This window comes from Orcinus orca, chromosome 12 (assembly GCF_937001465.1).
Source record: "Orcinus orca chromosome 12, mOrcOrc1.1, whole genome shotgun sequence".
Classification (NCBI taxonomy): domain Eukaryota; kingdom Metazoa; phylum Chordata; class Mammalia; order Artiodactyla; family Delphinidae; genus Orcinus; species Orcinus orca.
The window spans coordinates 6,306,520-6,321,641 of record NC_064570.1 but is presented as its reverse complement, the minus strand read 5'-3'; the positions used below and the strand labels follow the sequence as shown (position 1 = coordinate 6,321,641).

At 37.5% G+C, this 15,122-nt stretch overlaps 1 protein-coding gene across 15 annotated transcripts in view; it reads right to left on the bottom strand.

Annotated features, from left to right (window-relative positions):
* The window catches only part of LOC101286051 (1-acyl-sn-glycerol-3-phosphate acyltransferase delta), a 1,414,616-nt gene that overhangs the window by 767,080 nt on the left and 632,414 nt on the right, over positions 1–15,122 (bottom strand). For all 15 annotated transcript variants that reach the window (XR_004476317.2, XR_004476316.2, XR_004476314.2 and 12 more), the window contains one exon: positions 1,235–1,318. Coding sequence is in view for 12 of the 15 variants with exons in the window: in XM_012536387.3 (XP_012391841.2) it covers positions 1,235–1,318 (84 nt within the window). In the remaining 3 variants the exon portion in view is untranslated. The remainder of the gene's footprint in view (positions 1–1,234; positions 1,319–15,122) is intronic.

The following is a 15,122-nucleotide window of genomic DNA, read 5'->3' as shown; positions in this document are numbered from 1 at the left end:
GTCAATGACTGAAGTAGATTTTCAAAGGAGCTCACATTGCTGTAAAGATGATATGGAGATCATAATGTGACATGCACCAGAGGATTTAAATTATTATTAAATGTAATTATATCTACATGGCATGTATACTATCATATATGCATACTACATCCACATATATACACGCAAATACAATTATACTTAAGAAATCTGTCCTACAAAGTATGTATACTTTAATTTCATCCCAATAGCAAACTTGTAAGACTGTATTGTGCCTCGATATCGGCGAGTGACGCACAACTCATTATTTTTCTTCAGGATTTGCATTAATAAAGAGCTGTTCAGTGTCCCTAGTCCCATTTGATGGAGAGTGATCATCACTGCTGCTCACTGCTGTCTCTGTAGCCTTGCAATCATCCAGCAGATTGGAGAGAGAAGACACATCTAATGATCCTAGCTCAAACACTCTACCTGTTGCTGTTGACAGACTTTGTTCCTTAGAGAAGATATTAACTGTCAGCTGGCTGTGACAGTTTGTGAACTAACTTGACATTTGTGCTGGCGCCGTAAGAGTATTTACAGCTCAGAAAATATATATAATCAGATTATGATGGACCCAAGGATTTGCAAAGTAAAAAGTATAATACACAAGTTATAAACATGACCATAATGATAAAATTATTTAAAAAATAACTTCAGTGCTTAGGCTCTCGTTCCAGAAATACCTTCTCTATATGAAACACATGGTGTATGTTTGCAAAGACAAAATGGATTGCAGAGAACAGAGGATGGGGATTCCATTTACAGCTGGTCATTCATTCTAAATTTTCTAACAGCCCACTATGTCAGAAAACTGCTAAGAAAGGTAGAAAGAGCAATTTTGAATGATATGGAATGTAAATGTAAAATATCACAGCATTAGGAAAAAGATGAACATTATAGCTTTGTTATTTTCTTTTGTCAGACTCTGAACAGGATCTTCTTTATATTCCATGAACATCACCTTGTGAGGAATTTAAATTGTCATGTTTCAACATAATCACCCAAAGTGGTTAAGTCTCTAGGAAAGTGACACTGGAAGGCAATGATACAGGCAGAATTTTTCGTGAATATTATGAACACTTTTGAATCTTATAACACTTTTTGTAAATATAAAAGTGGATGGGAAGAATCAATTAGTGTTTTGTCTCTAATCTCATTTCCTAGTAAACACTGGAGATGCCATAATGAAAGAACAGATTTGACCAGTACTTACTGCTCTAGTCCCAGGACAGTTTGGAGACTGGCATTCACCACTCATCTGGTTTGGGATTAAGACATCTTCCCAGCGAGAAGGACCCTTTGAGAAAAAAACAGCATATACTTGGTGCACAAATTGTAATTCAAATGTATTCCCTAATACATTTTCTAAAATCTATTTATGCTATAAAACGATAATGAAAGTAATATGTAATGCAAAGGTTTTCAAAGTAAGATACATAGACCCTGGGGGTTCTCAGGACCCTTTTGGGGGATCTGGTAAGTCAAAACCATTTTCATCAATGTACTAAGATGATATTTGGCATATTGCTCCAAACATGTATCACATGTACATGTAGTAGTTTCCCCACTGCAGTTATATTTAATTGTTTAAAAATTTAAATAATTTTCTTAAGTTCATTGCAATTTCAGTTGATAACTTTTAAATGAAAACACACATGCAAGTCTCACTCAAAAGGACTGTCTGGGGGCAGCAGTGCAGCACGGGGAGGCACACCTGGAGGACCGCTGGGCGCAGTCGGCAGGCTGAGCAGAGGCACCTGTATCTCCTCTCCCTCCTGAGGCCCCGTGAGAATTACAGTTAATAACTAGCAACATGTAAAGCCATAATACTAAGAAAAACAGAAGGCAGAAATTTGGTTGAGAAGAGAGTTCCACACTTTTCTGGAAATCTGCAGTAGGCTGCAGCAGAGGAGGGGACCTCTGTGCCGTGCAGGCCCACAAGGAGCCCAAAGGCTCGAGAAAAAGGAGGCGGGAGAGAAAGCAGAGTGAGACCTGGAGCAGCAAACAGGGAGAAAGTTACAATTTAATAAACAGAAGATCCTAAAAATCTTCTAGATAGAAAGGTCAGATCCCCAGCTTAGAAACATAGAATGCAATGAAACTTTCTGTGCATATCACAGATATGAATTTTTCATGCGTTAATTTTTCAGGGCCCAAAAAGCAACAAAAACATTTATGTAACAATTCCTATAATTGTCACATAAGTACTACTTTATCTGACAAACCCTTGTGTTGTACAAGGAAATTACAGAAAATTCATTCACAATTTTCTTCTTGATCTCAGACCATAACAAAACATACAGGTAATAAAACTGAATAGAACTCCGTTGGATATGAGAATTCAACATAATAAAATATATGTGCTAGTTTATCCATACTACTCAAACTATTAGTATTGAATGCTATTGCTATAACCATCCTGAAAATAGAAACAAATTTCCCAGTTAATTTCTGCCATTAGAAAGCAGTTTTAACTTTGCTCCTTTCTAGTTTTAGAAAATATAAAATGTTAATTGGTTATTCATTGCATATATTGTTTTAACAGTTGCATGGGTAAGGCATTTATAATTAACGGGCTTTATATAGGAGTAAGAAAGGTGTCAAGACCACAAGATTAACAAGGACTGCAAATCACATGGCAGCCCAAGGGAGCTATGGATTAGAATGCATCAAGGGGAGAATACAAAAAAAAATGTATTTTATCTCTCAAAGGTATAGAATTGGAGAAAGACATCAGAAAAAAAAAATGTCAGAACAGTGTGAAATACGTCTTAATAAAGAATCGTGTGGCTGCTTTTTAGAAAACTTTCTCCTTCTTGTCCAGTAGTAGTTACAACCAAGAAAAATACATAAATTATTTGAGCATCTATATCAGGAGTCAGCAAACAATGGCCTTGTTGGCCAAATCCAGCCTAGGGTTTGCCTTTGTACGGCCACAACCTAAGAATGGTTTTACATTTTTAAATGGTTGAAAAGCATAAAAAGAAGAGCCTTTTGTGGCACACGAAAAGTAAATGATATTCACATTTCCATGTCCACAATGAAATTTATTGGACACGGCCATGGTTGTTCATTTATGTATTGTCTATGCTGCTTCTGCACAGCAAGGGCAAAATTGAGCTGTGGCTCAATAAGCCTAAAATATTTACTATCCGGCCCTTTATGGAAAAAGCTTGCCAATCCTTGACAGTAAATAAAATGTTCCAGGTTCATATTGAACATACTCAAAAATATTGTAGCAGCATTTTGGCTACCATATAATCTTATTCATTTGTACAAGCAGCTGCATTCTGGGTCTCAAGTGAGAAATTACTTCAATTAAAACCTTAGTACTGTTGACCTGTGAAATCTGAGAAGGCATTGATAGAATCCAGTGATTCAAGTAGCTTGAATCAGTAAGAGAGTGGAAAATTACAACATTTGGGGATTTGTCTTGATTAATGCTACCACCAGCTGAAAATCGTGAAGCAGAATATTATTTAAATACATTTATATGATGCATGTAAATCAGAAGTTCAGAAAAATGACTCAGTGGCATAATAAACAGTGATAAAACTCTATAAAATATGAGTCTTAAAATAATATTTATTCTTAAGAATTCCAGAACAAATCCACAAGTCATTTTGGCTGTGTCTTGTCACGTCCAATCAAGTGGAAAATTGAAGTACTTAACTAATTCTTATCCGAATATCACTCTGACAAGCTTCAGACAGGCAGTTTAAGCGAAGGTGTGGTTTTTTCCTGAATTATCTAAATCAGTTCTATAATCTGTTCTTCATAGGTGGGCATATACACTGCTCCCTAAACAAATTATGCGTTATGTTTTACAAAATGTTTCTGCAAAGTATTGGCACTTACAGGTTTTGAAAAGGGTAATTTTAATAGTATTTTTTCTACACTTTTACCAATTATCTCAGGTTATCATCAACTGTGTTGCATTTAAAATAGCCTCTTGGGGCTTTCCTGGTGGCACAGTGGTTGAGAGTCCGCCTGCCGATGCAGAGGACACGGGTTCGTGCCCCGGTCCGAGAGGATCCCATGTGCTGCAGAGCGGCTGGGCCCATGGGCCATGGCTGCTGGGCCTGCACGTCCGGAGCCTGTGCTCTGCAGCGGGAGAGGCCACAGCAGTGAGAGGCCCGCGTACCGCAAAAAAAAAAAAAGCCTCTTGAATGATTCCACAAACATCTAAGTTGAATAATTAAATTTAAGGGACTAAAATTATTTTGAAAATTATACTACTGACATAATACAAGGACAGCAAAACTGTCTTTAAGACAACTATACTCAGAGGCTTCCATCCACCCTCCTAACTTTTCCTCTCTGCCTGCAATAAAATGATACAGAGAAGGAGAGTCAAAGTTCACCAACCTGTTGAATCCCAATTCCACCAATTATTAGCTATATGCTCTTGAGCAAGTTTCATGTTGCCTTTCTAAACTTACCATTCCTCATTTGAAAAGTTAGGGATTAAATAGCTCCTTCACAGGGATTTCATGAAGATTAAGTGAAATAACACCTGTAAGACTGCACAGTGCCTGGCACATGTTGACTTATTTAAAAATGCAACTGTTGAAAGCAGGATTTCTTATTTCTCAAAATAGAACTCCCCAAGTACGATTATGTTTAATTTTGTAGATAGATAAGCAATAAGATGCCAGTTTCAAGGGACCAGACTTAACCCAGTGGGTTTTTCATTTCTTCCTTTTTCTCAGTTTCCAGATTACCCAACCATTCCCCAGGGGTCATTCACTTTCCAGAGCATGCTGCTATAACTCTCTCAAAGCATGACTGATATTTCCATCAGTCATATAGTAACCTTGTTCTGCATCTCCCTCCATTTGATTTTAAGATCTGTGCTTCTAATAAAGCTAAGCATGGTGCTATGATTATAGCAGAGGCTCAATAATGCAATCATTTAATAGTAAGCAGGGAAAATAATAGGGAAAAGTCCTTTGAATCAATACATATCTACCAACCAAACAATACGTATCTACTAAACAGCTCTTAAACTCTGTATTCTTAGAGTTTACAAAAGAGAGAAGAATCCTTTTTCTTATAGGTTTTATGGACTAGCCACAAAGACTGAGGCTGTAAATTAACTGAGCACACCCATTCAAATGAATAAAATTAAAAAGGAATATTCATACCAAATATCGGTCAGATATAAAACAAATGAATACACATATACTGCTGGTGCAAATATAAAATGACACAGTCAGTCTGGAAATCTATTAGGCATTTAAAAAAAATTAAACATACAACTAACACATCGCTTGGCCATTCCACTCCTAGATAATTGACTAAGATAAATGAAAACGAGTCCACAAAAAGAATTGTATACAAAAGCTCACAACAGTTTTATTCATAATAGCCACCAACTGGAGACCACCCAAAATATGAATGGATAAACAAAATGTGGTATATCCATCCAATGGAATACTACTCAATAATCAACAGTATTACGTTACTTATAAATGCAACACCGTGGATGATTCTCAAAATTATGTGAGGGAAGGAAGCCAAATATGAAATAGAATATATGCATGATTCTGATTATATAAAATGCAAACAGATCTATAGTGGCAAAAACAGATCACTGGTAGCTTTCGGGTGGGGGCAGAGGGTGGAATGGGCTACATAAGAGCATGAAGAATCTTTTGGGGGTGTTATGGGCTGAGTTGTGTCCTCTAAAACTGCATATGTTAAAGTCTTAACCCTCTTCAGAATATGACTGTTTTGGAGATAGGGTTTTTGAAGAGGTAATTAAGTTAAAATGAGGTCATTATGGTGGACCCTAATTCAATGTGACTGGTGTCCTTAAAACAGATGTCCTTAACAGATGGGATTGGGACATAGACATGCACAGAGAAAAGATCACGTGAAGGCACTGAAGAAGACAACCATCTACAAGCCAAGGCAAGAGGTCTCAATAGACACCAACCTTGCTGACAATTTAGTCTCAGATTTCTAGCCTCCAGAATTGTGAGTGAATAAAATTCTGTGGCTTAAACAACCCAGTTGGTGGTACTTTATTATGGCACCTCTAGCAAACTAATATAGGGGTTATGGAAGTGTTCTCTATCTTGATTGTGATGGTGGTTTTGTGGGATTATATACTTGTCAGAACTCTTCAAATTGTACCCTTTAAATGGAGGCAGTCTATTTTACACAAACTATTTCTCAGTAAAGTGTATTCGGAAAAAACAAACTGAGAAGTTGCCAAGGAAATTCTCTGAGGGAAGGAGAATCTATATCAAATGGTGCTTGAACAACTGAATTTCGATATCTAAATTCCTTCCTCACTCCATACAGTTTCTAGAAGAAAACAAATGAGAACATCTTTACAGCCTTGAAACAGACAGAATTTTTTTTATAAGGACACACAAAGCTCTAACCATAAATGAAGAAATTTATAAATTGAATTTCAATGAAAATTTTAAAAAACTTCCACTCATCAAAAGACACTATTCAACATGAATATGCAAGCCACAGACTGGAGAAAATATTTATAATATGTATATTTGTGAAATAATTCATCTTTAGACCATATAAAGAACTATATATAGCACCATACAGACAAGCACTTATTCAAAATAAGCAAAAGACTTTATAAAAGGAGACATAAACATGGCCAATAATCATATAAAAAGATAGTTAATATCATTAATAATCAGGAAAATGCAAATTAAAATAACAAAATACAATTTTACTTGGTTTCGCATCTTAGCCAGTATGATGGCTAAAATTTTAAAAAAGGCTCATAATACTAAACTTCGGCAAAACAACTAATCTATGCTGATAGAAATCAGAAGCTGGTTGTCTTGACTGGAGGTATGGACGGGAAGGAGGCATGAGGACATTTTTTGGAAATGTTCTGTATTTTGATTGGGGTAGTAGTTACATGGGTGCGCATAACTGTCAAAGCTCATAGAACTGAACCCTTAAATTCTGTGCACTTTATTGAGTGTAAATTGTTCCATAATTTAAAACAGGGAACTGAATCTTATTCCACTCCTTATTCAACAATTACTTACTGAGGCCCTGTCTCTCAGTAGTTCTGCAACTTTGGAAGTTCTCTTAACCACTCAGGGAACAGCTAGCCCAGGACAAATGGAGTAATACCACAACGGGTATTGCAAGGATTAAATATAAAAGTTAGGCCAATGCCAGGCACACAGTAGGTTCTCAACAAATGTTAACCATTTCTATATTTACCATTCAGCACTCAGACGTGATAAAGTGGGGGGGACAATTAGGGACCACAGCCAATATGGTTTAAAAAACAATCCATGTAATGAAACAATTAAAAAAAAAATTTTTTTAAAAGCATCTTTACCTCTTCAGTAATTTCGCCTTATAGCCTTCAGACACAATAGTCTATAACTTTTATTATAGGATAATCCAAGCCACTGTCAATCAAAACAAAAGAATAACCAGTTTTGGGGCTTTGAACTGGTTACTAACATTCACCATCGAGTTACAGAATTCTTAAAGTGAAGAACCATGTCCTACTTCTATCTATGTGCTTTGTTGTGGGTAGCAAAATGTTGCATGTAAACATGGTGAATACTCAGAAATACATTAATTGAATCAGGCTTTACCTTTCTCATCTGTAAAGCTATAAAACTGAAAGATCTGTGGTTTTCAAAGTTGTGTTTTCTTTTAAAGCAGAACTTTCCTCCAATGAATTGTGTATAGAATCCAAAGTATAAAAGAAATAAAGCAGGCTTATTCTGCTTGGAGAAGAAGGATGGGTCCTCAAAGCTCTTGTCACTGCTTTTTGCTGCCTGCTGGAGGCCTCCTACCGTTCCTTGCCACGTGGGCTTCCTAAACGTGGTTGCTTACTTCACAAGCCAGCAGAATATCTGCTTAGGTCCCTAAGATGCAGTCTTCTAAGATGTAATAAAGGGGAGTCTTATATAACATGATCAGGGAAGTGGTAGATATCTCATCACTTTTGCCATATTCTCTTCGTTAGAAGGAAATCACCAGAACCACCTACATTCAAGAGGAAGGGATTTCACAAAAGCATGGACACCAGGAGGTGGGAGATCACTGGGGGTAACCTTCATGTCTGTCCCTGACACACATTTTTTTTTTTTTTTTTTGCGGTACACGGCCCTCTCACTGCTGTGGCCTCTCCCGTTGCAGAGCACAGGCTCCGGACGCGCAGGCTCAGCGGCCATGGCTCACGGGCCCAGCCGCTCCGCGGCATGTGGGATCTTCCCAGACTGGGGCACGATCCCGTGTCCCCTGCATTGGCAGGCGGACTCTCAACCACTGTGCCACCAGGGAAGCCCAATTAACCCTTCTTTTGAAACTATTTTATATAGGACAGAAGGAAGCAGAAGAGGGAAGAAATGATTAGGTGAATTCCAGTTAACCAGCAGGAAAATAATGATCACAATAAAAGTAACAGCACTGCCATCTTCTTGCATTAGTAAAGAACTGGGTTATTTGCGTAGCACTTTCACATGCACAAACCAACCTTGATTCCCAGTGAAAATCTGTTAATGCTCTCTATACTCTATAGAGCTTTGAAACCTAAGGTGATTATCTGTTCACGTGTTGGGGTGACCACAGAACTGTTTCCTAAGGATCCTGGCCCCCTACACTAGTACTTAACTCTCCTATTTAGCATGCCTTAAGAGTACTGCATTTTTGTGAACGAGTATCCATTTTTTACAAAATTTGTTAATCACAAAAATATGGATCTTTCCTTATTTTGTAACATGAAATATCTGAAGTCGTTGCTCCTGTTGGAAAATCTTGCCCACATTCTAATAAAAGCTTGATCACTAGGCTGGGTAGGGCTTGGTGAGCCAGTTCCATTCTGCTCCATACGTGGTCATTTGGATGGCTCAACTAGGGACCGAAGCGTTCACCTCCACAATGGCTCAGTTGCATGGCTGACAAGTGGTGCTGGGCTCCTGCCCCCGGTTCTTCTCAATCAGAGTCTTTCCAGGGGTTGCTTGCACCTGTAGGTGTTTCCCAAGAGCAGTAGCAATGTCATCTCGACCATATTCTTTCGGTCAAGGACTCACAGAGCCCTCTTCACTGGAAGACACTATTGTGCAACGCTTTGTCAAATGTTAGTTCGGCATTTCACTGAATGAGATTCTAATCTGCAGTTTCCTATCACTACCAATAAAGAACTGTCCCGTGCTGTTTCACTTGGTCTTCTTTCACTTTACCTTCAGCTTTTTGCCCTGGTTTCTGACTATATAGGCCTACTTAGATTTCCTTTCCTTTTTTTAATTTTTTGCCATCCCGCGCAGCATGAGGGATCTTAGTTCCCCAACCAGGGATTGAACCCGTGCCCCCTGCAGTGGAAGTGCGTAGTCTTAACCACCGGACCACTGGGGAAGTCCCTAGATTTCCTTGCATTTTTATTCAAAATACCTAGTGATATATTTTCTAATAAAAGCCTTTAAATATTATGAAGCAGTAATGTGTCACATTGGATATGGTTTATGGAGACAAAAATAACAAACTAGCACTAATTTGGCATATTCTCTGATAGTCCATTAGGCCCCCTCTCGTGTTTTCATCTGGGCATAAGCAGAAGCAGAAAGTATCTGCACCCACACGTAAACTTATCAATGGCTTCCAATTATTTAATATAATTTCTCTGATCTCAGAAAAGCACTATTCAGCTACTCGAGAATTTGAAACCACTACCATGTGCCATCCTCTATGCCTTGAAACACATTCATTTGATGCAAATTTTAAGTCACTGAGGTCATTAATTCACTCAACAAATTACGCATGCAGTATGTGACAGGTATTTTCCTAGACTGGAGATAAATCATTGAACAAGACTTTTCCAATTAGGAGGATAAAAGTGACTGAAGAACTAATTATTACATGGATTCTTTGAGGGTACACAGGAGGGACCCCTGACCAAGATTTCTGAAGGACTATTGTTTAGGATGAGATCTGAGGAATGATTAGGAAACAGACAGGAAAAGCAAAATTCCACAAGAGAAAGAATTCTGCGCAGGGAAAGCAGGACTAGGTACCAACTCCTAGACTGGTTTTGCAATATACATATACTCTCAACAAGACAGTATCAATAATTAATAAATAGTTATTTACTTCTGTGCCTCCTAAATATCTTAATCTACACTACTATTACTTGATATCAAGATTCCATTAAAATATACATTTAAATGTAATAGTATGCCAAGCACTGATTTCAAAGCAATGGGTATGCCAACATGATAAACAGTATCTTTGTACTTTTGATTGAGATTGACTGGATTTCAAATCCAATAGACATTAGCAGACATGCAACCATAAGGAAGTTAATTAATCAGAACATCAGTTTCTTATGTGTAATGTGGAAACAACAATTGTACCTACATCATAGGATTGATGGTTAAATGAGATCAAGTACTTATACACATAGTTAATATTCAATAAATATTAGCAGGTACTGCTCAATAACTCCAGTATGAGAAAAATGTGATCATGGAAAGAGCACCCCAATAGGCAAAGATTCAGAAGATCTATGTTCTAAATGTAGTTTCACAAGAGTTTAGGCTAATCACTTTAAACATCTTTATGCCTCACTTTCTTATCTGTAAATTGTGAGTAATAAGAGCTCAGAGTCAAACAGGATAATGCATGAGTTAATTAATGTGAAACTCCTTTATAATTACCCCAGGGCATTCAGATATTAGTAAGGGGACAACTGGGGCTGTGTGTATTCGTAGACAATCTAAATACCTCACTTATTACTGCTCCAAACATAACTCCATTTCTGAGTTGAAGAGATGCTTCATACATAATGATGCAGCTGCTGCTGGGATCAGCAATTAACCAGAGCAAGTGTCTATGCTTGTATTGATTACCCAATGCTGCCGAATTAACTCAACAGCTGTTTAAAAAGAATATCTCAGCTGGTCTTGGAGATTTTCCCCAAGAACTGGGGTATCTCTATAGCTTATAAAACATAATTTGGCATGATTTGGTATAAAACAAATGTCCTTCCATTACTAAAATGTGTTTCATATCATAAAAGCAAGCATTTCATACTCTAATACTCAATAACATACTTTTTCCCTCCAAGGAAATTATTACAAGAAAGAAACATCACATCTCTAAAAATACCTACAACGTTGTAAGTGAAACAACTCTTGGTCCACTGCACTACAGCTCCGCTGAGTTTTGACAGAGTCAATCACTGTCATTATTTATTGAGAGTCCTTTCTTGTAGGGTGCCATTATGCTAAATGCAGTTAAGTGTCAAACAATGTGGTTATTCCTTCACAACTTCCAGTTACCAAACTATTCCTAAACGACGAGATGCTTTCAATTATATTACTAAGTGTTGACAGCTTTGCTGTAGGCACATCACAGTGATAGTGGGATTTAAACAGCAGTGATTTTTTTGGTCCTATTTCATAGAACTGAAACAATAGAGACAAATAAAGACTTAAAGATACAGTGATTCACTTTTATGCACTCTTAACAGATTTAATTTAGGAGAAGCATATGATTATCCTCATCTGTTCAAACTCTCTTTACTAAGAATAATCTTTCTACTGCATGGAGAGAAATTTGCTGCAGCTCAGATTAGAGGCAGTTTCAGGCAGCATGATATGCTTCTAACTGTTGAGATGGTAGCTCTCATTTCAATTCAAGGCATGTAAATCGATTTAAATAACAACATTTATTATCACGTAAAGCTTCCTAGTTATCTCAGCTGGCTTTACATCTTGATAATTATGACTGGAAATGGACTATGCTTATTAAATGTGATAAGAAGTTTATTAGATTTCTAGTGAATGCCCAGATACCATCATCATCATATAAACATTATTATTTAGTTCTCAAAAATAAAGCTTGGTGAATAACACATCACATTTTGGTGTGTAGTATACTACTCTGAATCCCCAACTGATGCTGAACTCAATCAGCCACCTTTTTTCAAAAAAAGGAAAGGAAGAAATAATATAGGACATGTTTACATGATTAACAGATCACAATTTAATTAATTTTTCAGTTGCTTCAATGTAATGAATTGCCCATGAAGATGTAGCAATATGGGGTTACTGTATTGGCCAGTCCACAAAAGTTATACATTTTGCACTAATGGAAGTAATGCATGCTTCAAGGACTTAAGTAGGCAAGAGGCGTGATAAGAACTGGACAAAACTATGAAAAAAATCACTTCTTGAGGGTCCTAAAGGGCAATGAACTTGAATGGGCTTCCCTCAATTAAGCATTAGACACAATTGTAATGAGCAGGCTTCTAGCTGTGCTATAAATCTAATGGCACTACCATGTAATCCTATGACCAGGAATTTTCAGTGACGGCCAGCATATGGGCAGGGGACATTCCTGCCCTTTACTGACCTGGGGTTTTTTGAGTTGAAAAGAGTAAGAATCTCTTAATAAAAAATAAATTTTTAGAAAACCCCCAGACATCCCCAAAACCAAAAATGACTCTTGGCGAAAAGAAAAGTCAGTTTGTCCTTGGACATGTATGTTGGCAAAGACCTTTTTTTTTTAGCAAGGCCCAGTTTCGTATGAACTGAAAACATTTGCTCTAGTACCTAAATTTTACTCTGGGCCTTTTCATGTCAAGATACTTCTACCTTTTCCTTTCTTTCTCTCTCCCTTTCTTCCTCCTCCCTCTGCTATAATCCAGGTTCAATCACCTCTAAAAATAACTGTAGCTTATTTATGGACTAATGAGACAGGAGTGAAAAAGTCTTAATTCTAGATTAAAACAAACTAAATTCGTAGTTATCTGAACTTTCTCAGGACTAATTCAAACTGGCTGAACTTCACACCAAAAGTTTTGTGAAGTTTCCCACCTCTTTCTGTAAGAATTCCGCCTCCATTATTATTTTGCAATTTCCTCCCCTTTGGCTCAATATTTAATAAAACCAACTTCTCTAAAAATCTTTTCTTTCTATGTCTATTTCTTTCATCAGGAAAAGTGTGAAAGGTTGTTGCTGAAGGACAAATTAGATCTTAGTTAAAAATCATTCTAATTCTTTTTTTTTTTTTGCAGTACGCGGGCCTCTCACTGCTGTGGCTTTTCCCATTGTGCAGCACAGGCTCCGGATGCGCAGGCTCAGCAGCCATGGCTCACGGGCCTAGCCGCTCCACGGCATGTGGGATCTTCCCAAACCGGGGCACAAACCTGTGTCCCCTGCATCGGCAGGCGGACTCTCAACCACTGCGGCGCCAGGGAAGTCCCAAATCATTCTAATTCTTAATTTATTTTTTTAAACATCTTTCTGGGAGTATAATTGCTTTACAATGGTGTGTTAGTTTCTGCTTTATAACAAAGTGAATCAGTTATACATATACATATGTTCCCATATCTCTTCCCACTTGCGTCTCCCTCCCTCCCCTCCTCCCTATCCCACCCCTCTAGGTGGTCACAAAGCACCGAGCTGATCTCCCTGTGCTATGCGGCTGCCTCCCACTAGCTATCTATTTTACGTTTGGTAGTGTATATATGTCCATGCCACTCTCTCACTTTGTCCCAGCTTACCCTTCCCCCTCCCCATGTCCTCAAGTCCATTCTCTAGTAGGTCTGTCTTTATTCCCGTCTTACCCCTAGGTTCTTCATGAACAATTTCTTTTTTTTTTTTTTTTTCAGTTTCCGTATATATGTGTTAGCATTCGGTATTCGTTTTTCTCTTTCTGACTTACTTCACTCTGTATGACAGACTCTAGGTCCATGACCTCACTACAAATAACTCAATTTCGTTTCTTTTTATGGCTGAGTAATATTCCATTGTATATATGTGCCACATCTTCTTTATCCATTCACCTATTGATGGACACTTAGCTTGCTTCTATGTCCTGGTTATTGTAAATAGAGCTGCAATGAACATTGTGGTACATGACTCTTTTTGAATTATGGTTTTCTCAGGGTATATGCCCAGTAGTGGGATTGCTGGGTTGTATGGTAGTTCTATTTTTAGTTTTTTAAGGAACCTCCATACTGTTCTCCATGCTGGCTGTATCAATTTACATTCCCAACAATAGTCAAGAGGGTTCCCTTTTCTCCACACCCTCTCCAGCATTTATTGTTTCTAGATTTTTTGATGATGGCCATTCTGACTGGTGTGAGATGATATCTCATTGTAGTTTTGATTTGCATTTCTCTAATGATTAATTGTGTTGAGCATTATTTCATATGTTTGTTGGTCATCTGTATATCTTCTTTGGAGAAATGTCTAAATAGGTCTTCTGCCCATTTTTGGATTTTTTTTTGTTTGTTTTTTTAATATTGAGCAACATGAGCTGCTTGTAAGTTTTGGAGATTAATCCTTTGTCAGTTGCTTCATTTGCAAATATTTTCTCCCATTCTGATGGTTGTATTTTTGTCCTGTTTATGGTTTCCTTTGCTGTGCAAAAGCTTTTAAGTTTCATTAGGTTCATTTGTTTATTTTTGTTTCTATTTCCATTTCTCTAGGAGGTGGGTCAAAAAGGATCTTGCTGTGATTTATGTCATAGAGTGTTCTGCATATGTTTTCCTCTAAGAGTTTGATAGTGTCTGGTCTTACATTTAGGTCTTTAATCCATTTTGAGTTCATTTTTGTGTATGGTGTTAGGGAGTGTGCTAACTTCATTCTTTTACATGTAGCTGCCCAGCTTTCCCAGAACCCTCTATTGAAAAGGCTGTCTTTTCTCCATTGTATATTCTTGCCTCCTTTATCAAAGATAAGGTGACCATATGTGTGTGGGTTTATCTCTGGGCTTTCTATCCTGTTCCATTGATCTATATTTCTGTTTTTATGCCAGTACCATACTGTCTTGATTACTGTAGCTTGGTAGTATACTCTGAAGTCAGGGAACCTGATTCCTCCAGCTCCGTTTATCTTTCTCAAGATTACTTTGGCTACTTGGGGTCTTTTGTGTTTCCATACAAATTGTGAAACTTTTTGTTCTAGTTCTGTGAAAAATGCCATTCATAATTTGATAGGGATTGCATTGAATCTGTATATTGCTTTGGGTAGTATAGTCATTTTCACAATATTGATTCTCCCAATCCAAGAACATGGTATATCTATCCACCTATTTGTATTGTCTTTAATTTCCTTCATCAGTGTCTTATAATTTTCTGCATA